Source organism: Calidris pugnax, unplaced genomic scaffold (assembly GCF_001431845.1).
Source record: "Calidris pugnax isolate Ruff unplaced genomic scaffold, ASM143184v1 scaffold55, whole genome shotgun sequence".
In the NCBI taxonomy this organism is placed as follows: Eukaryota; Metazoa; Chordata; class Aves; order Charadriiformes; family Scolopacidae; genus Calidris; species Calidris pugnax.
In genome coordinates, this window is record NW_015090832.1 from 399757 (window position 1) to 424548 (window position 24792).

At 46.5% G+C, this 24792-nt stretch overlaps 1 protein-coding gene across 2 annotated transcripts; it reads right to left on the reverse strand.

Annotated features, from left to right (window-relative positions):
- Positions 1 to 356: 356 nt before the first annotated feature.
- Positions 357 to 17393, reverse strand: RPN2 (ribophorin II). 2 transcript variants are annotated; one of them, XM_014941281.1, is made up of 16 exons: positions 17244 to 17393; positions 16964 to 17166; positions 14826 to 14921; positions 13991 to 14166; positions 13043 to 13118; positions 12555 to 12689; positions 10279 to 10455; positions 8911 to 9029; positions 8392 to 8497; positions 5695 to 5786; positions 4707 to 4821; positions 3842 to 4036; positions 3304 to 3390; positions 2655 to 2750; positions 1425 to 1500; positions 357 to 514 (listed from the first exon to the last, which is right to left on the reverse strand). In XM_014941281.1, exons 1-16 carry the CDS (start codon positions 17329 to 17331, stop codon positions 381 to 383), a joined length of 1971 nt encoding a protein of 656 aa, XP_014796767.1. In that variant the 5' UTR covers positions 17332 to 17393; the 3' UTR covers positions 357 to 380. The 2 variants fall into 2 exon arrangements, with proteins under 2 accessions (XP_014796767.1, XP_014796768.1); XM_014941282.1 differs by lacking the exon at positions 8911 to 9029 and adding an exon at positions 9524 to 9642.
- Between the last annotated feature and the right edge of the window lie 7399 nt (positions 17394 to 24792).

Consider the following 24792-nt stretch of genomic DNA (forward strand, 5'->3'; position numbering starts at 1 on the left):
TAACAATATTTTATGAGCTTGATATATCATGTAGTAAAACAAATTTGTCAGGGAATGTGCGTTTCCCTGTGTCAAATGTGGGGAAACTTCAGCCCATTGCTTTCTGTGTGTCCCTGATGGCTCCAGCAAGTGGCCACCACTCTCTCCAAAGGAGCTCTTCACAGTATCTCAGCGAGAGCAGCCCTTTGCCCTATTCAGTTCAAGCCCTTAATCTGAAAACAGGCCCAAAAGAGGGACTGAGCAGTCCATCCCCACACAGGAGATCCAAGAACCAAAAGCAGTGTTCATTACTGTGTCAGTTACTGACACATGACAGCATCAATGTGCTCTCCTCCCCACTGATTTTAAAAGCAGCTCCCACCGACGCGTCCGTCCCTGCCTTACCGTTTGACTGCCTTCTGAGCCAGCATCCTGTTGCCTGCCAGGAACGTGACGCCACCCAAAATGGCCAAGTACTTCAGAGTCTGGAACATGTTGAGCTGAGTCCAGTAGACATACATGAGTCCCAACATGGCTGTGAAAGACAGACAGAGCCCATGGCTGAAACTGCATTTCAAAAGACCAACCGTTTGTTATCTATCCTCAGAACAATCGTTACGTTGCACTGCGAGGCCTAAGCATTGGGTTTCCTCTCTCATCTCTGAAATGCCAGATCTACAGACTATATACACTAATGCCAGGAGAAGGAGGGGCCTGGGTCTCCATACTGGCGAAAAACATAATGCTGATGGTTGGAACCAACCCTCTTGTGGCAGAATTATGGACATATTATAGACAAAAAGGGCTATTAAATAGAGGAGGATACTCTGGATTGCAACAGTGGTTATTAACCTTTGCACGTTTAGAGCAGCTTACAGCTTTACAAGGCTTCCAAGGAAACTGGCTCGGATTAAGCAACACACCGTCATCTGGGAAAGAGTAGATCCAATGTTCTCTCAACCTGCTGTATTTTTGAAATTCTGTCAAGACAATAAATAACTGTGCAACTAAGGGTATGATAAAATTGATGAAAAAAAGTCAGCCCAGCCAAAGAACAAGAGCAGCTTTGACAGGAAGAGCTGTAAAGAAAAGATGTAGGCCACAGTCTCCCAGGTTTCAATCCCCACAGAAACTCCCTGCCTACAAAGGATAAACACGCAATAAAGGAAGTGTGACCTCTGGAAAGAAGAAGTTCTATTAAGTACAGATAAATGGTGTGTGAGAGGAACCCGGATAATGACTGCTGTTATAAGCTGATGGCCAAAACAGGTTTAGCACCATATTAACAATCATAAAAAGCAGGAAGGCAGATGAAAACAAGAGAACAAATGTTATGCTATTATGTCATTATAGTTAATAGACCACAAGCCCATTAACCACCAGGGCTCTCATCTGTAACTCCCAGGTGAGGAGGTCAAACAAAGCAGAAAGCCTCTGACACTTACCAGCATGTCCCAGGTGAAAAACAATGGTGCTGGGAGCAAAGCTGAAGTTGGAGATGTTGGCACCTATCTTGATCCACTAAAAGGAAAAGAAACAAAACTTAAGTTACAACAGCCTTGTAAACACAGGCTTTTATTTTAAACTTCAGTATCTTTCAAGGCCATTTGCTTCAAGATCTTCAATTAATACAGTGTTTTCTCAACAGAAGCACTTGTTTCCCACTACAAGAGGACAAAGTAGTAATTTTACCAAGATGGCACTGCTGAGCTCCTTCAATGAAAATTTCTCTGGCTGCTTCTGACTGACCAAAGGCAGTTCCTCAATCATCTTAACCTGATGAGAGGGTATTGCTCCAAATCTACATTTTCCAGGAAAGTAAACATTGCTATTTCTATCCAGCTGAATTAATTTAAATCAGAAAAACAAGAGATACAGTTCTAGTTTTGGACTCAGCAAAAGAACAGCCGTAGTTTTTACGAGCACACATCTTGTATCTATTTCAGTTTTTAAAGCACAAAATAGAAAGGCTCGAAATGCTGGAAAACAGGAGAAGTAGCAAAGAGATTTTTCACTGAAGTGTCATCAACATGTATTTTGTGAACGCCAGAGACCAGTGGACACAACTATGTGAACTCCAGCTTTCAGTGAGACGAGCTAATGGGAAATTACTGACAAGCAAAGGATCAGTTTCATCCTCCAAAAAAGGACTAATTTAACTTGACTAGATGAGATTTTCGTATTGCATTAAGTTCAAAACACTGATCTGATGAGATGGTGAGTAGCAGTAGATGTTTCAACTACAGACACACAAATACCAATTATGTCCATAAATGGGAATCAATCTGATAGGATTAAGTCACAGAGATGTTGTGATGGATGTATTCAGTGCCAGGCAGTGCTATTTTTCCCCTGTGGAAGTCTAATATTAACAATAACTTAAGCTGCCCACTGTAATTCAACATCCCCAGCAGTAGCATACTGGAGAAACTCACCCCACCTACTGCTGCATGGCAGCAGCGTTTTGCTATTTTGACTATAAACCCAAAAACTCCCAACAATTTAGGAAAGAAGCAATACCAGCCCAACGCCCTGAGCTGACATTTGCTAGCTGTGACTGCAGGACTGTGGTGCTAGTCACGATTAACCAAGAGTTTTAATACCAAGTTGAGCTGGTCAACCTCCTAAGGGACCTTGGACTGGGAAAAACTTCTTCTGTGGCCCAGTTCACTCACCAGAATGAGCAGCAAAAGCAGCGGGGAGAGAATCAGTGCTGTGAAAGTGTTAGATACCACAGTGGGAGGCCTCTTCTCAGGTTCCCTGAAGAGGTGCTGCAAACAAACAAAACCAACTCATAAGTAGGAGTATTCCAGCAGAGCAGCTTCTCAGCTCCCCAGAGGGCCACCTGCAGCACGTTCCCAGACATTCCTTTGGATGATAAACATTCCTCTTAAGGCAAAGACTAAAGTAGTGGCTATTCAAGTCTCTGCACATTTGATCTCTTGCACAGGTAACTTTTCCTTGCACTCACAGAAGCACTCGGTAGCTTGTCATCAGCACAGATGGCTGGAATGAAGCAAGAAAAGTCTTCAGAACAGAGCACTTGCTGTGGTGCTCACCTAGTCAAACCTACATGTTTGAACCATCACTGACACCAGCTGCCCTCCCACAGGCAGGGCACAGCTTATTTATTCATATGCCAGGGGACTGCAACACATTCTTCCCATTAAGCAGTAACTCTATTCTTTCGTTAATTACTTATGCAGTATTAGTTTTTTTTTTTTAAATGAGAGATGACTTTTCAACAATAAATTATGATGATAACAAATAGCACTAGTAGGATTAGGCCCCAGCTCTGCAAACAATTTTTGATTTTGACTGTACCTGGATTTCAGGTTTGGGAACAAAGAGGTTCTTGGACTGGACTGTGGATGGTGCATCCTCTTCTGGGAATTTGATCACAACATCAGCCTGAAATGAAATCATGCAGCTTCATGAAGTTTGATCTTAACATATTAAAAGTTTTATAAAACCTATTCCATTGCTGCAGCCTATTTCCTTATTTGTCCATCTACAACTGAAATGACTTTTAAAGAAAACTAAGCCATCAGATTTTTTAAGAAGCAATTTTTCCTAAGCAGAGGCAGTCATGCCATTCACCCGTCATCGTTCACCCATAAACGTTCTCAAGTTTCTGTTCCACCATATGATGAAACAAATGCTCATTTCAGCCTTGCTTTGATGTTCGCTTAAAAACTTCAAATGACCAGCAAACCTCAGAGTCCACAAATGGCCAAAAGGATTCTGGTTCACTACAAAGAACAAAGACACTTGAGCACTTTTTCTTCCAAGCCTGTACCATGCCCTTCCGTTAGACCACTAGTTACCTCAAAACCACACCACCACACTTCCAGCTACGTACCACGTTCCACAGGATTGGATTTTCCAGAGTGGCGTCTCCAATTATCAAGTAAAGAGTGTAGGTACCAGAGGCAGAGTCAAATTCAGTCTTCCTCTCAGAGGTATCCAGTTCAAACTTGTACACGTTCTTGCTATCTGGTTCTGCAACAAACACCACCTCCTGGCCAGTCTTCTGGTTGTGAAGTCGGACAAAAGTCTGAAAGGAAAGTTCGTTAAGATTTCTGGAATATCTCACACTGCATTTACAAGTGCCAGTGAAATGAGAGATTTAACCCCCCAAAGTGTAATATTAACAAAATCTGGAGTATAAACTAGGACCCTGTGTGTCTAGATCCCTACAAATCAGCGAAGTTCTATGTCTCTGAGCAAGTACATTAACACAGGACCAAGACTGTTCAGTGGCCCACTGGGGTGTGAGGCAATATATTGAATGTGACTCAACAGGGTATACGCAACAGCACACAACAAGGATGTATGCATCTATGGGGTTTGTTGGGTTTTTTTTCCCCTTTTTTCTATTTTATACAGGGAAAATAAAATTTTGAAGAAAGTCTAAATTCAAGGACTTTATCAGCAAACAAAAAGAAGTGTGCTTTTTCCAGTGCAGCCTACCTGCACTCACTTTGTTGAGTTAAATAAGACACAGCACCAGAGCCAGAAGAGGCACCATTTAGTGTACAGCCCAAACAAATGAAGTGAATCCACTTTCCACCAGTGAAAGATAGACTGAAACATTACTGATCTTTCCATGTCAGAAATATAAGGCTTCTCAAAACCCATCAGATCTTTTCAAGAGCAACTGTCACCTCAAATGCTTCAAGATGGAACATCTTCATGACATAGCAACGACAAAAATTTGTCCTAACCTGGTGAGGGATGAGTTCAGCTCCACTGTTCACGTCTATCAGCTGGAAGGATAAAGCAAAATTCTGATGGCTGTCAGCAGTGAAGGAGCCCTTGGCTTTGGCTGGGTAAGCTACCCTAGGAAGCAAAAAACAAACAGAACTGAGATGATCTTCCCAGAGAAGGCCTGGCATTCAAAGAAACTGAGGCACGTGTGCCTGTCCAGCAGTACTGCATTCTGCTCAGCACAGATGAGCTATCTTATCCAAAAGTCAGGTGAACTAACATGACTGGAATTTTTAGAGGGATTTTTGTGAGCTACATACCCGGCCCATTTTCAAGTAAAGCAGTAGTTTGTTTTAAGGTTCAAAGGAACAGCAGAAGGAGGTTTTGCTAGTGCTACACCCCACGTTTCATCTAGCCAAGGCTACGCTACAACCAGAGGTGTGATGGCAGCAGAACAGAAAAAAAAGACACTCCAACTTCAGCACAGAAAAGCTGTATCAACACACACAAAAGGGCCTCTCAGTGAGGCTGGGCAACCTATGTCAAATTCTATACATCTGTCAGTTAAAAAACCCACTACATTAAATTCCAGTACATCTAGCAAGCCTACAGCCACAGCCCCCAAATACAGAGTACGTGTTGCTTTAGACCATCTCTTCAAGAGCCAAATAATACCAGAGTTAACACAGTTATTTTAACTTGCTTTTGCTACACAGAGGTGCCAACAAAGGCACAGAAGACTCAGGTTGCCTGGCTTCTGGTAGCACTTATTTCAGTATTAAGGAAAACCACCTATAAAAATAATCAGTATTCTCCCAAAGAACTCAAGGGTTTAAGAGAAACAGCACAAGTTGCCCTGGTTTGAGAAACCACGACACGGGTATAACTCTGTAGTTATTCCAATACAAGATTCCTTTGCTTCAGCTGCAGTAGGTAAAGCTCAGAAGACCTCCACTCCAGAGCCAGACTTACCCTTAAAAGCTCACACACCCTGAGTTGTTTTACCTGGTTGTTTTTGGTGCAATGCTCTGATCTTTATCCACAGTAGAAAGATCTACGTTGGTAATCCCAACTTCCGTGGAAACTTTTACTTTCAGCTGCAACAAAGCACAACAGAAAATTACTCAGAGCACTCTATACATACTAATTATGGTCAAGTTCACAGAAGAAGCTTTAGCTCTAACTGTCCCCTTCCCCAAAGAGGGTCTTACACCATGTCAAAGACAGAATCTAAGCAGAAGAGAAGGATCTACAGCAATTTACCTTCTGGCAAGGCTCCTGCACCAGTCACTAACCTTAACCCATGCCCTTCCTCCCAGCACAAGCAGCCAGCTCTGAGGGCACCAGCTTCTCAGTCATGTTGGAGTTAGTTGTACTGCTTCATTAAAAACAGTTCTCCAAAGGGCAGCTATCCAGATCCAACTAGTTTTCCTTTTAAACCAGCAGAAACTAGCTATTAAAGATTACATCACATATGATACAAGTTAAAACTGCACATGCATATGTGCTTCTGCTTACTGGAGAGCAATTTGAGACAAGAGAGGTCTCCGGACAGCAACCAGTTATGGCTTTGTTGGCTCCTAAAGCCTAACAGGTTTCTGCTGATTTTATTACCAGCAGGGAAAAGCCAAAGCATTCCTGCAGACCTGCACTTTGTTCAGCAAGCCTTCCTTCGGAGTCACGGCATTTATCACTTAGCACAGGGCCCTGCCATTTATCACACTCCTCTGTGCTAAGTGCTGGATAAACCCGGAGCAGAGAAATGCCTCCCTGCCCTCTCTCCGGTCCCAAACCACAGACCATCGAGGCAGTGAACTTCGGTGGGTTTGACTGATTTCAGTCCTACTCTCAAACATAAGCAGTCGCTGCAGTCTGTGGTTTTTAATTAGCACATTTGTTCTCACAGCTTACAAACACTCCCCCGGAGAATTCAAGTTTCATTGCCAAGATATTTTTCAACCTATACTACCATTTGTTATTACAGGTTTGCTCATGTGAACCAGTCCCACACCCTCACCCTGAAAAATAATTCACAGAGAACCAGTGGGAAAAATATGTAAAAAGCACAAACCAAACTATTAAGGTCAGACTTCAAACACAACAATCTTGGCAGCTCCTTTACAATAAAAAGTGTAATTTAAGGTACAGGTTACGCCTGGAACTGGATCCATTAACATGTAGACAATTCAGGTTAACTTTAGCAAAGGCTTAGTTGTTTTCAAATGGAAGTAAAGAAAGATGGACTAATGAAATATTAATTTAAAAAAAGTTATGTGAAAGCAACTCGGAGCTGCTGCACACAGCCCCTCCAACTGAACAGTACACAAACATCTCTCAAATATTTTAATGCCAGGAAATGCAGTCTCTGCCCGGAGTAATAACCCACTGGTTTAGCTCATTACTGTCAAAACGATGGTGCATTAAGGACAATTAATGCTAATAACAGTAAGGAAAAAAAAAAAAAAAAAAAGCCAGCCCCCCCACCAGCCCCCCCCCAAAAAAATGGCCTTTTTAGAAGATTCATGAACACCGTTTTCAAAGTCGAATCTCTGTCTTGCTTACCCTGCAGTCTCTGCTCAGACTGAAGCCTGGCTAGATGTACCTGTCTCAGCCTTCAGCTAAATTGCTAAGAGCAGTATAGCTGCAGGGGAAAAAAAAAAAAAAAAAAAAAAAAAAAAAAAAGCAGCTCCCCCAGCAGTCCTCCCCCATAACAATGTGTCTTATTAGAAGCGGTTCCCACAAAGCCGCTGCGGCGTTAATGCATTCCTCCCAGTACCTCTGTGTGCCAGCAGCCAGCTCAGGCAGCACCAATCCATCCCCTTCTGACACTCCTAAGTGCCATTACTAACACAACGACAACATCAATTTGATACACAGAGTAAAGGTCAGCAGCTGTAAATAAGCGTCTTCCTCCACCCCCGCTCCAAGCTGACGATGTCGGAAGACTTTAAAAGCTTATCTTTTCCTTAAATAGGGGACTGAAAGCAAAAAGTAACCCTGAGAACAGACATCAGTGGAGAAGAGCATTCTCTGCTGTTGACAGTGAGGTGACTCTGTGCATAGTCACAGAGGTCGCATTCTTCTCGCTGTAACAAACTTGAGGAAAGTAAAACTCTTGAGTGTTTGGCTAAAACTCCTCTTCAGAAACGGGGTATAACAGCTTTTGCCACCAAAAGGGGGTAGGTATATGTGAAATGAGGACTTCACCTGCATTTGCTTTTGTCACTGTTTCTCCACTACAAAAGCATCATTATATACACCACTAGGAGATGCCAAAAGATCCCCTTGACTCTTCCCTAGAGTTTATATGCCCAGCTTCCATACATCAGGCAATCACCAGACAACTCTAGCCAGGCCTTGAGATATGCAGACCCAAATCTTGAATGCTCTGAAGAACTAACATTCTTAGTAATCACTTTTGCCTAGATACTTGGGGCAGCTACATAAACACTTCCACTGTTAGCCTTTGTTCATGCGCTATCCGATCAGCATCTAAGTGATGTCAGTTTTGACATTTACCCAAATCTCTTTTGATCATGTATTAATCTGGTTACTGGTAATAATCCTGAGTAAAAACCCAACGCATTACAGAAAAACAGGTGATAAAAATGCCATACAACTGGCAACATCCTTAACGGATAAATAAAAAGCTGTTCCATTAAATAGCCACAAAATTGAAATGCCATCAAAAAATATACCCACCTCCACTTTGTTAGCAATAAATCGCTTATCTCCGTCAACACTGATAGAGAAATCATAATATCCACTTGCAGGTTTTACACTCATGAAGTTCAGCTCAAAGACATCTCTATAACAAAAGCAGCAAGGTGTTAAGTATCCTCTAGGACTAACAGCAGCTACAAATAAGTAACATCTTGTTATCAAAACATCTCCAAATATGCTAGATTAAGCAGGCAAACAGACAAATGCAACACAAAACTATCATGGCTAAAGTGCAGCAGGAAAGGAATTCTTAGAAGTGCCCCCCAAGTCAGAAGAATTGTGTGATTCCCCACTCCCAATCAAAAGAAAAAGCAACAGAAATTCACCATCACTACCAAAGGTGCCAAGCCACCCCCTATCAGCCAAACTACAGCATTTTTTGTTTTCCATCACATACGTGTCCTTCCACCAGAGGAATGCTTAACAAAAATAAGTCCAACAATGTTTAAATAACACCTGTTTGCCTTACAAACTGTAAAAATAAGATTATTCTCTTACCCTGACAGAGTAAATGGTGTTTGTTGAAGGACAGTGGCTTTGCTTGATGCAGACTTGGCGTAGTCGAGCTTTACAGAAGCTTGAGTCAGTGGCTGGGACATAACATCAGTCACTTGGAGCTACAAGAGAAAAAAAAAAAAAACAAATCATAATATCCACTTGCAGGTTTTACACTCATGAAGTTCAGCTCAAAGACATCTCTATAACAAAAGCAGCAAGGTGTTAAGTATCCTCTAGGACTAACAGCAGCTACAAATAAGTAACATCTTGTTATCAAAACATCTCCAAATATGCTAGATTAAGCAGGCAAACAGACAAATGCAACACAAAACTATCATGGCTAAAGTGCAGCAGGAAAGGAATTCTTAGAAGTGCCCCCCAAGTCAGAAGAATTGTGTGATTCCCCACTCCCAATCAAAAGAAAAAGCAACAGAAATTCACCATCACTACCAAAGGTGCTAAGCCACCCCCTACCAACCAAACTACAGCATTTTGTGTTTTCCATCACATACGTGTCCTTCCACCAGAGGAATGTTTAACAAAAGTAAGTCCAACAATGTTTAAATAACACCTGTTTGCCTTACAAACTGTAAAAATAAGATTATTCTCTTACCCTGACAGAGTAAATGGTGTTTGTTGAAGGACAGTGGCTTTGCTCGATGCAGACTTGGCGTAGTCAAGCTTTACAGAAGCTTGAGTCAGTGGCTGGGACATAACATCAGTCACTTGTAGCTACAAGAGAAAAAAAAACAAACAAAAATTTCTGTGGAACCTGTTGTCCCAGAAGGAATGCAGGGAGGGAATTCCCCGCAGAGGGAATGCACAGACAACTCACTACCCCTCTGCGTTACACACTCCCAGAATTGTCCCCTGCCCAGCATCCCAGATTCAGCTCATTCTTTCTAACATGACCAGGAAAGCCAAAGCCTGTACGTAGCTACAAGAGAAAAAAAAACAAACAAAAATTTCTGTGGAACCTGTTGTCCCAGAAGGAATGCAGGGAGGGAATTCCCCGCAGAGGGAATGCACAGACAACTCACTACCCCTCTGCGTTACACACTCCCAGAATTGTCCCCTGCCCAGCATCCCAGATTCAGCTCATTCTTTCTAACATGACCAGGAAAGCCAAAGCCTGTAGCCAGCAGAGCTGACTATCACACGGTGCCTTTTTGAGGCAGTGTCTGGTAAGCCCTGGGTAAGCAGAAGTCCCTAAGAATCACTTCATAAAAAGCACTAAAACCCCAGGATCTACTGGCAACTGAGTCCTGGAGCTCAAAATGAGAGGCATCACTTTACACCCTCAGCCAGCCCAGACCTACAATACTAAAGACAAAGCCAAAGAGTTAAGATTTGAAGCTACGGACTCACCCTGAGCACGGGCTGGTGGTGAGACACAGCTGCAGGCCCGTCGGGGACAATAATGACAGGCAAGTGGTAGTGGTTCCGTGACAAAGAGCCCGCAGCACAAGCAACGCTGAAGGCCTCTGAGAGCGTCTCAAAGTTTTTCTTGCTAAAAATTGCATTCATCAACTGGATAATTTGATCCTGAAAGAGGTAAAGCAAATCACATCAGCACCAGGACCTTACCACAACACTGTAAACTGGCTCAGTATAATGTTATTAATAAAAACACCATTCATAAAGACTTTAATTTCCCATTTGCTTTAAAAAATAACTCAAGTTATGAGGTAACCCAAAATGAGCTACCTTTTGAATATCCCATTAGCGTTCTTATTCTTGGCTGGGAGATTCCAACCACAACTGTTGTAATTGTGCTGAAAACTTGCAAAACCAGAAGGTGGATCTCCCTCTTCAAACTACACGTTTCAGAACAGAGGATGCCATCAGCTCAAGTCTCTGGACTGCATGCAGCTGCAAAAAGACAATCTGGCTCCAGGAGCCACACAACTGTCTTCATACAGTGGAGGAGGACTAGGCTAGATGTCCTGGCTACCTGCCAAGCTGGGAAGGCCACCGAGAGGTGATGCAGAGCATCCTAATGGCTCTGGAAGGAGCCAGTCTGGGCCCATGCAGGCTTATCCCCTTCGGCTCAGCAGTGTCCTCAAGCTAAGAGGATTAGCTTTAAAGCAGTACCACCAGAAGCACAGAGCCAGCTCTGCCTCTGGGATGTGCCAAAGCTAATTTGTTCTCTCCCAAGTAGGAGTGGGACCACGTCGCCCAGCTGGTTTTGCAGTCTGTAGGGTTAGAATATCTGAGCCACACTCCACAGGGCACGTCATGTTACTCACATTCTTCCATTACTTCCTGCTAGTCTGGCAAACAGAGGGTTTGGTTACCTGTACTTTGACCCAAGCAAAGGATTGTGGGCTAAATTAAAAGCAGAAATGAGAATAATCCAAGACAATCCCAAATAAAGCAATCCGCCATACAATTTAGTAACCTACAAAGAACACTTTTAGAGTAAATCCACTGCATCTCAAATTTTCACCCCCCTACTTTTATTAATGAGCACCAACACACGTGACAAATAGAGAAAGCATCCTGACAGATGCTACAAAACTCCCACATAGTGCAAATCCTGCAGTGTTTTTCATTGACATGTAGGGCATGGCATAGCTCCAGGCCCTAATCAGCAACTGACACTCATTTAAATTGTGGGGGGAAAAAAAAGGGGTGCTATTTTTGCAAACAATACTACATGTTAATTTTTAAAGAGAGTTTTGTGGCATTCTGGAGGCACTCTCACCATTCACCAGAGAGAAAGCTTTAAGTCCCAACAATAGCACTTCTGACAGCACAATTCTGATACAACGCTAAATGATTTTCCTTAATTGGTCTTTTTTTTTTTTTTAAAAGCATCATTTGGACGCTGACAGTTCGAATTGTGTGCAGCAGAATCACCACCTCAAAAATGACATCAAAATTACTTTGCATTAGCCTGTTTGGCAGGAGCATGGAAGGGAGCCAGGAATGAACTCAGACGTCTTACACCGGCTTTGGTCTCAACCCTGACACTTTGGCTTGTGCTTTAGGGAGCTGCCATTCTCAATCAAAAGTATATCTAACTCAATTAACTCGTTGTGGAAAAAAAAAAATATGCTAAGTGGATAGCTCGCAGTAATGATTTCTAGCTTAATCAAGCTCAAGAGGAATTTCCAACAGTCTTTCATTTTAAACAACAAGGTTTTGCATCTGAATTCCTGTAGGTGCACGAGGTGCCCAAAAAGGAGACCACATTAGTACCAAACTAGTGCGACTGCATTTCCTCACAGGTAAATAACATTTGCAAAACACTTTGAAATGCTGGAAAGTACCAGACAAGTGCCAAATACCAGAACAAACTCTGAAACAAGAGGGTTTGGTTGTTTTTTTTTTTTCACAGCTTGTGTCAATAAACAAAGAAAAAGTAGGCCTCACTTGCAATTTCCTTCTGTACATTTAAAAAAGTAAAGAAAAAAAAAAGAAACCCAAATACAGTCTGTGATCTTAAAGGTGGAATTTCCTCCTACATTCTATTATTTAGCCTTCCCTCCAAGATGTCTTTTTTCAATGAGTGTGTTCATTGTTTTTTTTCCAGTAGAAGCTCTACCCAGTCACACCGCCTCTTGCACTGGTCAACAGGGACTGGGCAGACCCTTTTTTGGGAGGTACAGGGTGCGAGGGAGGAAGAGGCAGACACAGACCTCCTTCATTGCAGGCTCCGTACCCACATGGTCCGAAAGCTTATAGGCAGCAGCAACGAACAGTGCAGTGGTCTCAATTCCTTCCTCAAACTGCAGATAAACTCCACCCAAGTCATCCAGGCGAGCAACAAGATCCTGACAGAGAGAGTTATTAGAATTTAAATTGCGTTCTAGCAGATCCACAGAGAGAGAGCATCTGTATGGGATCACTGAGGTATTTTGTAATAGTAATTGAGAAACAGGAAGAAAAAGAAACTTTCAGCGGATTTAATAATATTTAAGAGTCATGGCTTCCTGTGTTTCAGTCCACTGTGAAACCGTTAAAAGCCCAAAAGAAATATCTGCTTGAAAGCAATTGCCAAAGCAACCCACATCATGCAGGCAAGGAATTAACCATTTTTCATTTTGTGTTTCACATTAATACATCTTTCAGTACTGCAAAGGTTTAACAAATTCCTGAATAATTAGAGAGCACAGTGTGTTCCTACCTCTATCTCCTCAACAATGCCACTTAGATCTGCCTGCTGGGACAAGTACGATGCCGTCTCCAAAGCCTGGATGGTTCTTAAACAACAAACAAAACCAAACAATTGTATGATTCTCCTTCCTTCAAAGCCAAGCATCATTCAAATCAAAACAACTACAGCTTCTCTTCTGAATGAAGTGTAAAACAGCTGTTACTGCATTCAATTGACTCAAGGCAATGAATCTGAAGTGATTTAGTGGTAACTTAGAAGTCATAAGGAAACACCACTTTAGCTGCATCAGCGCTGCAATAAACTCATAGACTCAGAGGCAGAGAAGAAACCAAACTTTGATTCCTGCATAGCACAGATCCCCACACTTGCTACTGAGCCTTCTAGGAGTTGTTTTGGGGTTTTTTTTGGTCAATAAAGCAAGTTTTAAAGTTTCCCTTTCTTCCCTCGCTTTTAAGGAAATCCCTATTCTCTCCTTTCACAATAAAATTACTTAGTTCTTTGGTGATAAATTACAAGATTCCTCCACTGGCATGTTTTTTCCACCCTGCAGTACAGGCATCCCAACCTACAAACAGCAGGGCAGAGGCAGAGCATTAAGTCTATTGTAAGCAGAAATGACACAGAACCATGGTTGGGTATTAAGTCAAGAATTTGTTGTGAATCTTTAAACAGAGGAAGCTTCTTTGGGATGGGTTCTCTCTACTGACAGTTATTCTTCAATTAAACTGGATACATACACGCTCATTTGCAAAATCACACAAAAAATAGCCCCAAAACATATTTTTCATTCCCTCAGAGGGACAATAATGAACGGGACAAATCCATCAAATGAAAACAGCAACTATTCTACTACACCTATATTATAAAAATTAAGTGTCAAAAACCCCTTTACTCTCAAATCTAACTGCCTAGAGGATAAACATGCAACAATGAATAATTTCCATCTGAAAGACTTACGCCAGCACATTTTCTTCTTTGCTAAGACGAGCAGTAAGGGCACTGAGTGCTTCCTGAGATGCTAAAGGAAGGCCAAAGCTGCTCAGGGCCCCAACAGCATGGAAGATCTGGGTGATGGAGGAATCCTCACTGACAGCTGCAAGCAGCAGCTCCCTAGTCTCATTTGAAATGGTCACCTGAGGAAGAACACAGGGAAGACATTGATTCACACTTTAAAAAACAAGTATGCCCAGCTGCCACTGATTTCTTCCTGGAGCCACACACCTGACTGGTGAAATACTACAAGCTTTTGGGGAAAAGCCCTCTAGCATTCATTAACTTTTAAGGATTTAATTAATTAAATCCTTAAGTTTTGCTGTCAGCTCTCAATTAGTCAGGATAATCCACGATTCAGATTTATCCTGGTAACCTGCTACTGCTTTTCATCTGGCAACACATCATTGCACAGCAGCTGGAGATGCTGATGAAAAATGGGGCTTAGAAAACCCACCCGCAATGCAGCAAGGGGGGGCTGCATTTGCATTATTGTAGTGTTTCAACACAAGGTCTACATCCAAAGAGTTTCTAATTGATGCAGCTGCTGGGAATTCTATTAAAATGTGCTGCCTCCTTTTTTCTTAGCCACCCATCCCCTCAGAATTACTCTGGACCAAATACTTGCTTTGTATCTTTACACTTTGTATAGAGTAATCCCAGACACTTCATAAGCTATTTACCTAAAAGACAACAGAGTACAGCCCACTAAAAGAAAGTAAAAGTATACATAAAATGAAACTGAGAAAAAGATGAAGGTAAATATATCCTTGATCTTCAGAGCTCAGGGCTCCAAACTCACCTCACAGCCAGAGAGGACGCGGATGGACTGTGCAGCGTAGAAGAGGGAATCGACACTGCTGGAGTCCACGTGAGATTTGATGAAATTACATGCAGCCTGCAAAGAAACAAGTTAAATTACAGCAACAGTCTTGACTCAAGCCACTGAGAGATTTAAATGATACTCTAAGACAACTTCACGTACACTGCTGTGTACTTTTGTACTGAAAAAAGGCAAATGAAATCCCTAGTAATTTTGTGATGTAGCAGAGCCTGTAACTCCCTGGATCCTACTCTGCCAAATGCTGCACAGAAAAAAAGCTGGTTCCTGCTAAAAGAGATGTGTTTTCATGTAAACTCTACTGCAACAAGAATTCAATAATATAAATTATATTATACTTTATAATAGTATTATTATAAATTATAATTATAAAACCTATAAAAATAAAAGCCTCATGGGTATATTTAGTAGGGAAAATCTCCCAAGATAGAGAACAGATGAACAGAAATTCTGTGGGCGAGCTTCCTTCCCAGCTGCATATCACACACAATCATTAACGGATGTAGAACACAGAATTTCAAAGCACAGAGAACAAAAAGTCGGGGAAGCAGCTACAGTTTGAAGGCAAGCAACGAGACTACTCATTAATCTGCAGCAAGGTTATTATTAACTGACAACTAGAAAGACAGATCATTAAGAATCCATTTTAACCAGAAAATAACCAAGAATGTGACTGTTCATATTCAAACCCAGTGATTTATGTATGTGGAGAATAGGTCTTCACAAGTTGGCCAGGATTTTCATGCTACAGTTACTTAGGAATCATAGGATGGTTTAGTTTGGAAAGGATCTTAAAGACCATCCAGCTCCAACCCCCTGCCCTGGGCAGGGACACCTCCCACCAGACCAGGTTGCTCAAAGCCCCATCCAACCTGGCCTTGAACCCCTCCAGGGATGGGGCATCCACAGCTTCCCTGGGCAACCTGTGCCAGGCTCTCACCACCCTCACAGTAAAGAATTTCTTCCTATATCTCATTTAAATCTCCCCTCTTTCAGTTTAAAACCGTTACCCCCCCAATCCTATCTTTACACTCACTATTGTATGTTCAAGTGTTATGTCTAGCTGTTATTTTTACCACCTCTACCCTTTAAATAGTCTCACCCTGTGAAGGGTACACTATCCCAAAAAATCTTATCACAAACCTCAAGCAACAAATAATTATTGTTCACCTGCAAAACCAAAGGCTGTATTACCATTGCCAAAACTAAGAACTATTAGAGAACGACAGCCACAGTGACATAAATGCAAGCAGTGGTTCTCAGCCCAGCCCACAAATGACCAGTAATCAGCCACAGAGAGGTGTGTGGTGTGGTGAACCACAACACCTTCAGAAGCCTCACAGTTATGAATTTAGGGAGCAAATGCACAACACTCAAAGAGACACTAAGTGCAAATGGCTTAGAATGAGTGACCTAGATGAATTTAGGAGAGATTTATGTTTGCAGCTCAGGCGCATAGGTAAGTGTGTACTGGTGCATGTAAGCAGACATAGCTACGTAAGGAGATTGTTACAAGGACAACCTGCAACATTTAAACTAGAAATGCTTAAAGGCATGAAAGGACATGCTGATCCCACAGCCTTTGTTTCCAGCCTGCACACAAGGAGACATATTACGTACATAAAAATACCAAGATCAAGTGACCTGGCTGAATTTGGTGTGGGAACTGAAATGAAATAACAAGAGCTCTATTTAACAGAGCAGCGAAGCAAACATGCTACAGGCAGAAGTCTTTTTCACCAAACAGTGAAGCAAATTGATAGTTACAGTACTGTCACCACAGGCTATGGAAGAGCAAGCCGCAAAATCACCATTTAGAGGCATTTAAGCATAAGAGAGTCCGGGGCCCAGACAAAGATGCAATTCATTCAAGCAGCACACCTGAAAGACTGTCAGTAATTACTAGTGATTTACTCTGATACTTGCTAAGAGCATAACGCACACATGCTTTATGTTTCCCTCAGGATTTTGTCAGAGCAGAGCTCGCCACACAAGCTCCTCGGGCCTCCTTTTTTTGCCGCTGTGCAGCGCAGCGCATACCGCCCCTCAGCACAGCGAGGGCTGGGGAGCACCAGCCCCGCCGGGCCCCCACCGCTCACCTTTTCGTCGGCCACCCGCACCCCGAGGCTGTCGAGGCCCACGATGGAGTAGTAGGCGGCCTGCACGTCGGCGAAGGGCCGCTCCAGAGCCGCCCTCAACCGGGCCAGGTCGCGGGAGGTGAGGCGGTGGCTGGGGGCCAGGGCCTGGGCACCGGCGAGGAGGAGAAGGAGGCTGATGGCCGCCGCCAAGCGCAGCCGCGGGCCTGCGGAGAGACAAGCGAGTTACGCCTCGACCCAGCCCTTCCCCGCCATCCCCTCCCCGCCGCAGCCCTCGCCTCACCCGGCGCCGCCATGATGCCGCCCGTCGCCTGCGCCACGGCGCCGCTTCCGCCCCGCGCCCCGCCCCGGCCCACACCATTGCGCCGCATCACGGGGGAGGCGGAAGGGACGGCGTCTATTGGGAGGCGGTCTCAGTCCCACGGACGCCCGTTGCGGACACCGAAAATCCGTGAAAAGAAGCAGAGAGCGGGGTGTGTGCGGGAGGTGGGAGGGGAGAGGGAGGCGGCGCGGCTTTCCGAGAAGCGGCGGCGGAAGCTCCCCCTGTGTAGCGGGAGTGGTACGGACCGCCCGGCGGCGGGCGGAGGCGGCCCCTGGCGAGGATGTGGGCTGCGCTGATTGGCCGAGCCGCTCGCGGCGCGCGGGGCGCCATGGGGCCTTAAAGGGGAAGCGGCGGGAATGCGCGGCGGGTGGTGGGCACGTGTCCTGCTGTGTCCTGCCATATCATATCATATCATATCATATCATATCATATCATATCATATCATATCATATCATATCATATCATATCATATCATATCATATCATATCATATCATATCATATCATATCATATCATATCATATCATATCATATCATATCATATCATATCATATCATATCATATCATATCATATCATATCATATCATATCATATCATATCATATCATATCATATCATATCATATCATGGCTTATACGGTCGTGCCAAGTGGTGCCATGCTATGCCATGCCATGCTGCGTCACACCATGTCTTGCAATCACAGGATCTTCATGGTTGGAAGTGACCTTTGAGATCATCGAGCCCAACCACAAAAGGAAGAAAAACCAAAACCCAAACCAACAAACCACAAAGAACCCCCCCACAAACAGACACAAACCAACAGTCTTGGGCACTAGAGCATGCCCTGAAGTGCCACATCTATACGTTTCTTAAATATCTCCAGGATGGTGACTCCACCACCTCCCTGGGCAGGCTGTTCCAGTCCATGACCACCCTCTCAGGAAAGTCATTCTTCCCAATATCTAATCTAAACCTCCCCTGCTGCAACTTCAGACCATTTCCTGTGGTCCTGTCGTTATTCCCTTGGGAGAACAGGCCAACACTCACCTCTCTACAACCTCCTTTCATCCCTGAAGGATTGTAGAGGGCAATGAGATCTCCCCTCAGCCTCCTCCAAACTTATCAGGCCCAGTTCCCTCAGCCTCTCCTCATAGGACTTGTTCTCCAGACCCCTCACCAGCTTGGTGACTCTCCTCTGGACATGATCCAGCATTTAATCGTGTATGATGCTGTGTCAGACTGTGTCACACCGCATGATGCTGTGCCCCACCATGGCGTGCCATGCGATGTCCTGCCGTGCTGTTTCATGCTGTGCCATGCCCCACCGTGCTGTGCCTGCTATGCCACACTGTGCCATGGCCATGGGGGGCCTACGAGGGAGATGGGGAAGGAATCTTTATCAGGGAACGTAGTGATAGGACGAGGGGTAACGGTTTTAAATTGTAAGAGGGGAGATTTAAATTAGATATCAGAAGGAAATTCTTTACTGTGTGAGTGGTGAGAGCCTGGACCAGGTTGCCCAGAGAAGCTGTGGCTGCCCCATCCCTGGAGGGGTTCAAGGCCAGGTTGGATGGGGCTTTGAGCAACCTGGTCTGGTGGGAGGTGTCCCTGTTCAGGGCAGGGGGGTGGAACTGGGTGGTCTTTAAGATCCTTTCCAATCCAAACCATCCTATGATTCTATGCCAGCCCACGCCTTTGGGATCTGCCCATGCTGCTGGTCTCACAGCCCTGTTGCACCATTTCCCCACTGTCCCACCAGCTCCATCTTCCCTGCAGCCACGGTGGGAAGGCACTTACACACCCGAGAGAAGGGTCTGCTGGGGGTGTCAGTAGACCCCCAAACTCCCCAGAACTCAACAGAAATGCCACCAAGCAACGCGGGGCTGCCAATCCACCCGTGACGCAGTGACCTCTGCCACCCCGGAGTGACCAGCAGCGGGTGTCAGCTTCTCCCGTCACCCCCCTGCAATAACCTGCTGCTCTTAATTACAGCTGACCGTCACAGCTGGCCTCTGGCAAAGCCACCGGCTCTTCAGCTGCTGCTTGCCAAAAAGCTCTCTTTTCCCAGCAAAGCGGGGGCAGAAAGGGCAATGCCCCGCTGCACGCTTTCCACGGGGAGGGTGGGTGACCTCTGGCAGCCTGGAGTGGGCATTTCTCCTGGACTTCATCAGCCTGACCCTGGGAGCGATGCCCTCGCTCCTGGGCATGGGGTTTGTGGTGAGGAGGGAGCTCCCAGGGGGAACAGAGGGGCTTTGGGAAGGGTGTTTTCAGATGAAGAAGTAAATCTGTGCAACGCTGCTCGCTCAGATTCCTTGACGGAGGTGTGTGAGGTTTAAGGGATTGTTTCAGCAATCCCTGATTTAGGGGAGCCTCATTTTTTCCCCCCTTGTTTTTCCCTAAGTACCAAATTAATAAACAAAAATAAAATCAAAAGCAAGTGTAAGTTTAAGCCCCAGCTCTGCTGTGCAAAACCCAAACCTCTCAGTTAAACAAGCTGCATTTACCCCCGGGAATACATAACACCGTCTGTTTGCCCCGTGTTGATTATTTCAGGTGACTCTTGGGGGGAGCGGCAATTGGGGGACCCCAGATTCCTGCAGCAAAGCAAAGCTCACATCCATGTGCAAAATGTCCCCTGGGCACGGGCAGGTGGGGCTCTGGGTCCCCATCCCACAGCGGGGACAACAAGCTCGTCCTGCTGCTCACTGCCCTCCTGAAAGGCCCCCAAATTTGGGGAAAAGGGCTGTGCTTCCTCCTGCAGAGGGCACTGGGAACTTGTGCTTTTTGCTTTCCTGGGAAGATCCCCTGGAACTGGAGCAGCTCCCGCTCACACCACTGTCCTCTGCCTCTGCTCTCCCTGGGTTTGGGGACACTTGGTGTAACATGGCCAAGGCTCTAGGCCTCGCTGGGGGAAAACAAGAAGCCAGGGAGCTGATTCATGTGGAAAGCCACCGCCGAGAAGGCAGCCTGTTCCTGGCTGTGCTTGGCTGCCCTTGCTTCTCCCTCTGCGACGGAGCCGTGGTGACATTGGCTTCTCTTTGGGTGACACCGAGGTGGGGTTGGGACAGCTTCACTGTGGGTTTACAAAGCCCAGCCAAGACGTGCTTCCCATCAGCTCGGTTTTGACAGCACTGAACCACCAATCTCACCTAAATCCCCCAATTATTGAGCCTGGACGTGTTTGACCACCTCAACGCAGGAGATGCTCACAGCACAGATAGGTACCCGTACGAGGATACAGGCACAAATCCATCATGGATGGGCACGATGGGATGAGAATACAGGCACCCATCTGTGCCGTGAGCATCTCGCACGCACTGGGTTACTCCTCTCCCCTTTCCCCTTGGGAGATGTAGCTCCTCCAAAGCGCGTTCCAAAATCCTGTCACTGTAGCTTTTCTGGGGGAAGGGAAAAATGTTTTGCATCAGAGCGTCTGATTTTGATATTCTGTCCCAGAAAGGGTTTTTTTTTTGCTGAGTTGGGTTGGCATCGCCTTACGACTTGCAGTAACCCAAAGACACATATTGGCCAGCTGCGATGGCATTTCCCATCCCATTGCCCTTCCTGGAGAGAAACTGGGCCAAGGGGAAGGTATTTTGCCCAGGACTGGAGTGAAGTCAAACTAAAATGATCTCAAAATCCTTTGTGAGTTGGCATTTCTTTTCTGTTCAAGCTATCAGATGAGTCTCTGACCTTCCATTAGCCCTGCTCTAGTCCATATCAGGAGATGACCATCCAATCCCCAGGGATGCTGGGGACCCCTCCCAGAGGCTGCAGGGTGGCTGACCCCACCACCACCCCGGGGGAAGGCGCCAGAGCCTTGGGGACCCTCCAGCCTTAGAGACTGTGGGGAGCCCGGCCGGCTCCGGTGCCTTCCCCGGGGGCTGAAACACCCCGCAGGCACCAGCCCAGCCTCGAGAGGAGGCTGGAGACCCGCAGCCAAGCTCTTCTGCTGTGACAGATGGAAATGGGGAGGGTTTTTTTATGAGATGAGAGAGAAAAAGCTAAAGGCCACTTGTGCAATTAAGTGCCTTAAATGTGGATTTTATTTCGATGTAATGGGATGGTTATTGCATATAAAAGAAGTGCCAGATGGCTGTTACAACCACATTTACTAAGTTCTAATAACCATGCGTTTGACCTGTAGCCCATCAAGAACTGCAGTCCCTCATTATAAAATAGCTCAGGAGCTCTCACCCCAGGCAGAGCCTCTGGCTGCTCCTTGCTGGGACCTTTGCACGGCAGCAGCACTTACTGTCCATCGCAGGACTTGGCCTCCTGGTGTGGCTCTCCAGCCACAGGATGCTCTGCCTGTCTCTGAACATCAGTTGGTTGGTGATGGTGACAAGGACAGAGGGATAGGGAGATGTGAAATAAATCTGCCAGCTTGGGGAGAGGGGCCAGGACCCCTCCACGGGGTGCAGGACAGTGGAAGGTCTCTGCACACGCCAGGGCAGAGCTCTTCTCCCCTGCTCTACCTGGTGCCAAGGGGCTTGGAGGGTGGAGGATGAAGATTGGAAGGTGGAGGACAGAGGATGGAGGATGGATGATGGAGGGTGGAAGATAGAGGGTGGAGGATGGAGAGAGGAAGGTGAAGGATGAAGGACAGAGGGTGGAGGAAGGCCCTGGGAGGAGCAGAAAGCTGGGGTATGGCTTCTTCTGCCCCCGTGGGAGCCTTGCTTAAACACACGCAGGTGCAGGCAGGGAAAGAATGGGGTAAATTTACAGAGGGGACTGCAGTCTCATCCCCCACTGCCTCCTCACACCCACTGCATGGGATCTGGGTGGCTCAGCCCTGCAGCAGCCCCGAGGCTGGCAGTGCACAGCATCAGCCTCCGCAGCACCTCTGGGCTGGATCTGGACCCCGTGCATTCGAGGGGAGCCCAGGAGAAGCAGGGGAGTGAGCCCCCAAACCTGTGGGCTGTGCCACGGCATCCCTCCCCCCGGCTCTGCCTGCCGACAGCGCAGCCAGCCTTCCTTCTTTGGTAAAGACTTCAACAATTCCCTTTTTAGGCTTAATATCACCAGTCCTGGGAAGGAACAGGAGCCCTTCCCCAGCCCCCAGCCCGGCTCTGAGCAGAGGGGCTGCCCACAGGGCTACGGTCCATGCTCCGGCTGCCTGTAGATGGCTGAGACAGCCCTTCCTGGGGGTGCTCCCTGCCCCGGCAGCACCTGCCTCGCTGGAGGGACACCGTTGGTCCCTGCTCGGTGGGATCTCGCCTGCTCTACCTGCTTTCCCAGGAGCACACCTCGCCCTGGCCAGCACGAAGGCATTACTGCGCTGGCGTCTGCTTTCCTTATTATTACTCCTGGAAAGCTCTCCCTGATGAATCCCAGCTGGGAGAGTCTCTTTTTTCTTTTTTTTTTTTTTTTCTTTTTGAGTCTTATTAAATTGTTGATATGTATTTTTCTGCAGTGCTGTTCACCCTCCCCTCCCCATTCCACTCTGCATCCTGCTGGTGCCCCCCTTGTAGGAGGGGATGAGGGGCTGCCAAGCTGCTTGGACCCAAATTCATCCCTCCCCCCCAGGTGTCAGACCCGTGGGCTCCCTGTGAGCACTAGCCTGCTGTGGGGCTCTCCCAGTTAGCCCAGTCCCTACACTGGCAGGGGCTGGCAGTGCCTTCCAGCACCCCGTACCCTCCTGACAGCATCCCCCGGGCACAGCCCCCGTGTGAGCCCCCACAGCATCTTCTCCCATTAGCAAAGTGATTTACCGACCCCTCCTTGCTCCATGCTGCCCCAGCGAAGTGACCCGCATCCCAGCACTGCCCAGTCCCAGGCAGGAGGATGGATGGGGAGCTGGGAACTCATTGAAAGGCTCCAACAGATGGGTTGTGTTTACACCATTCCCATCGTACATGTTGAAACTCTCCTGTTTTCGTGGGATGATGTCAGATTTGGGCTCCTCGGCCAGATTCCCTCTGCCGCGGGGAGGGAGATGGAGTGGAGGAGGTGAGAGTGAGAGAGCAGGCTATGGGGAAAGGGAGGAATCTGACCAGGACACTCAGAAGAGTCCTACACCTCCCTCTCCATTGCATGAGAGATGGGATGAAGCAGGCAGGTGAAATGCCGCTGCCCGATCCACTGCTCTTCCCGGCTCCCGTTGGCTTTGTCATACCAAGACCAGGCATTTTCACAGCATCACGGAATTGTTGGGGTTGGAAGGGACCTTCAGAGATCATGCCCAGCCCAGAAAGTCTATTTGGGTTGGCAAAATACTCTCCCAGTTATTTAATAAATTATTTTACAAAGAGCTAAATGCAGCCACAGAATCATTAGGGAAACTGGACAATAATTAACAGATATCCAGTGAGTTAAGGTCCAGTTAGCGTGGCATACAGAGACATGAGAAGGGAAGTCTGAGCAGGAAAGGGCACGGTGAGATCCCACCATGCCCTGGATGGAAAGTGGGTGCTCCAGGGGCAGAGCGATGGCTCAGGGACTGTGTGGGGGACGTAGGGACGATGCTCCTCGTCCTGCCCGGTTGTGAAATCAGGTGCTGCCCAGGCTGGCCCTTTGCAGGGGCACGGGGTGTTTGGCTGCGGGGTGCCTTCTCCTCTCAGGACCTTCCCAGTGCTTGTTTCCAGCACAGCTCGGGTTCCTGGCAGCCCCAGAAATCCCAAGGAAAGGCCCCAGGAACCTGTTACACAAGACAAGGGGGACATTGACCCATTGGTGGGAAATGGAGTAATTTCCCATTGCCCAAGAGCACCCAAAGAAAACAGCTTTGCCTGGAGCGGGGGTACAACCTCCTTGTGAGGGAGAAGATGGAAGCCTGAAGGCTGATGAGATCTTTGCCCTCTGGGCCAGGACTACAGTCCCTTGTCCCTAGAGCCATCAGGAGCAAGGGCTTGGTCACAGCAGGGATGTTTGGCTGGTGACAGGGCTTTATGGAGCTAATGCTCCTACCCCAGTGAGGCCACTCTCTTCCAGCACCAACCTGCTTCCCACATGGCAGCAGCCTCCCAGAGAGAATGTTGGGGTTCAGGTGACCCCCACAGAGCTTGGGAAAGACTCATTCTTGGCTAAGCCAAGGCTGCTTTCCCCATGGGTGGCATAAGCAAGTGTGGGGAAAGGAGGACCCAGCAGGGATTGTGGCTGGGGCAGGTTTCCTCTGGAAAAACCTCAAAGAATCATCCCTGGGAAGGCACAAGCAGCCCCACGTGGATCTGGATTGTGCTGTAAGGTTTGGTTTGCAGGTCCATGTGGAAGCAAGGTACAGAGGGTAAACCCACATCACGGACCCCCAGAAGGGATCACAGCAGTCACCACAATGGTTTCTCCTGGAGAAACATATCTGCCCAGGAGAAAGCAGCTCCACTGCCTCCAGGCTGCTTGGAAGATGATGTCCTGGACCATCTTCCCTTGGCTTGTCCCTCAGCCCCAGGTGTGGCTGCAGGGAACAGTTGTGCAATGGAATAACAGCTTTTTGAGCAGTTGAACAATCCTGTTTGTGTCTTGTGCAAAAGGCTTCCGGAAACCACAATGCAACAGCAGAGGAAAGGGGTACAAA

What these genes read in the sequence shown, in the direction of transcription:
- RPN2 (XM_014941281.1), bottom strand. Translation starts at nt 17,331, where the DNA reads ATGCGGCGCAATGGTGTGGGCCGGGGCGGGGCGCGGGGCGGAAGCGGC. An exon ending in AAAGAAGAAAATGTGCTGGC is followed by an intron (nt 13,119 to 13,990) that starts GTAAGTCTTTCA and finishes TTGTTGTTTAAG; the next exon opens with AACCATCCAGGCTTTGGAGA. An exon ending in ACCACCAGCCCGTGCTCAGG is followed by an intron (nt 9,030 to 10,278) that starts GTGAGTCCGTAG and finishes TTTCTCTTGTAG; the next exon opens with CTCCAAGTGACTGATGTTAT.